Source organism: Ciona intestinalis, unplaced genomic scaffold (genome assembly GCF_000224145.3).
Source record: "Ciona intestinalis unplaced genomic scaffold, KH HT000255.1, whole genome shotgun sequence".
NCBI classification, from domain to species: Eukaryota; Metazoa; Chordata; class Ascidiacea; order Phlebobranchia; family Cionidae; genus Ciona; species Ciona intestinalis.
Genome location: NW_004190576.1, coordinates 1 through 1,904, shown reverse-complemented (window position 1 = coordinate 1,904; position 1,904 = coordinate 1). Strand labels below are relative to the sequence as shown.

The window sequence follows — 1,904 nt, the reverse complement described above, 5'->3', positions numbered from 1 at the left end:
ATCATCGGCGAAGTCTCGAAACGATAAAACGCCCACGGCCAATGCACTTATCAGACACTCCTTGGACGAACATTTGAGCTCTTACACAAAAGAGAAAGGAACGCAGATGACGAACCATGCTGTGACGAAAGCATGTGACGTCAGCTCCAAAACACTATAAAAGACTAGACGATTCAATCAGAAAACAGGTCAACTGGTCAACAAGTCACGCAGTCACTGCATGCAGCACGTGAGTGCTATGCAGTGCACTGAAAGACGATGCAGACTCAGCAAAGACCAACCAGAGTTCATCAGTCTAGGAGAACTTATATCCTAACCACTGCCTATACAAGTGGTTAGGCGTTCGAGTTTCTTATCGTGATTGTATATTGCATCAGTATCGCCCTTGCGTTAATAACCGTGGTAATAAATAATCAACAAACCAGTTATTGCTTGGATAGTTAACCTTAATCAAGGAGCAAAATTAGACTTAGCGGCAAGTCTCAGAACACGCAGCCACGCTAGCCGATCTCACATCGCTAGTCGCTAAACGCCTGCAATCAACATCCGGCTTAAAGGACCTTTCTGACGTCACAGTCACAGCAAGGGACAGAGCCGCCGCCGCAGCACCCACTTTGGGAACCACTGATTTAATTAGTGTATGATTAAGTATATTTTATACTACTTAAAATTAATAGGCTAAGCAAATGAATTTTGCATCAGGTTGCAAAGTGCTTCTTTGTGACTTCCATCGCGAACAGGCATGGGAAAGATGGGTCAAAAAATCAGATAATGGTGTTGGAGACAGAAAAAAGGCAGTTTTATCTGGTTTACGAGCAGTAGCAAAGGCAGAAAATCATGCTGAACTCGAAAGTGCTTTAGATTCACTTATGAACAGGTGAAGTTTATACAGAAAACCCGAAGCTACAAAAATACTTTCAAAATTCTTGGTGGCTACAAAAGGAGGTCATTTGTTTTTCTATTTTTACATAAAAAATGGAATTTAAAATAAATTTGCCTGTTGTTTTATATCATTATTTTACTTTTTTACCATTTACAAATGTGCAGAGATGGGTTTCACTCTACCGAATAGAGAAGATGCGTGTGCCAATTGGAACAAACAACGGAGTTGAACGGCAAAATAAAATGCTTAAAACAAGTACATTTTAGTTCATACAAAGATACAATTATCGATTTCTGATTAGAACATGTTTATAGACTTTTTCTATAAGTTAGCATTGATATAGTTGTCACTTGATGTTTTATAAGAGTTCGTTGGTGTGAACGTCTTAATCATGCAGTGTTATCTCAAAACACACCGTATCAATTTTTAATAGATATACAATTGACAACACTTATGCATCGGATACGTACAAGACCGAAGTACCATCATATTTACACAATCGGCCGCAATATGTTATTCATCATTGCATGAAGAGATTGTACAGCGCTTCGGAAATATCCTCCAATGATATTGGTCAAGTTGACACATCTTCATTTACTGTACGGAGCAGTTGTGGTATACTAATGTATGATGTTTATTTGGGAAATGAGTCTGATTTTCCTAAATGCACTTGCCCAGATTTTAAATATCATTTCCTTCCTTGCAAACACATGTTTGCTATATTCAGTAAGTATAATGATGTTTCATGGGCATCCTTACCAACATGGTATACAGACTCTGTATATATTACCCTTGATAGAGAGGTTATTACGACACTTGGTGTTTCAGAAACCGTTAAGGACCAAACTGGTGTTTCAACCAAAATTACAACACCTGAATGCGTTCAGTTATTGCCGGTTGAACCAATACAGGTTTCTGATGATACAAATCAACCAATATTGCCATCAGATAAGCCATCCAAACAAAACATTAATCAACTGGTTGAAATGGTTAACAGCATTAAAGATACTTTGTACGATGT

The 1,904-nt window shown here is 38.2% G+C and overlaps 1 protein-coding gene across 3 annotated transcripts in view; it reads left to right on the top strand.

The window, feature by feature from the left end:
* LOC108950555 overlaps positions 1-1,268 on the top strand; it is a 1,719-nt gene extending 451 nt beyond the window's left edge. Inside the window, exons 1-2 of one of the 3 annotated variants that reach the window (XR_003397106.1) lie at positions 7-945; positions 1,048-1,268. Coding sequence is in view for 2 of the 3 variants with exons in the window: in XM_018816510.2 (XP_018672055.1) it covers positions 703-881 (179 nt within the window). In the remaining variant the exon portion in view is untranslated. Of the gene's footprint in view, positions 1-6; positions 946-1,047 lie in introns of those variants that run through there. The other 2 variants (XM_018816511.2, XM_018816510.2) reach the window with 2 other exon arrangements.
* Positions 1,269-1,904: the final 636 nt, after the last annotated feature.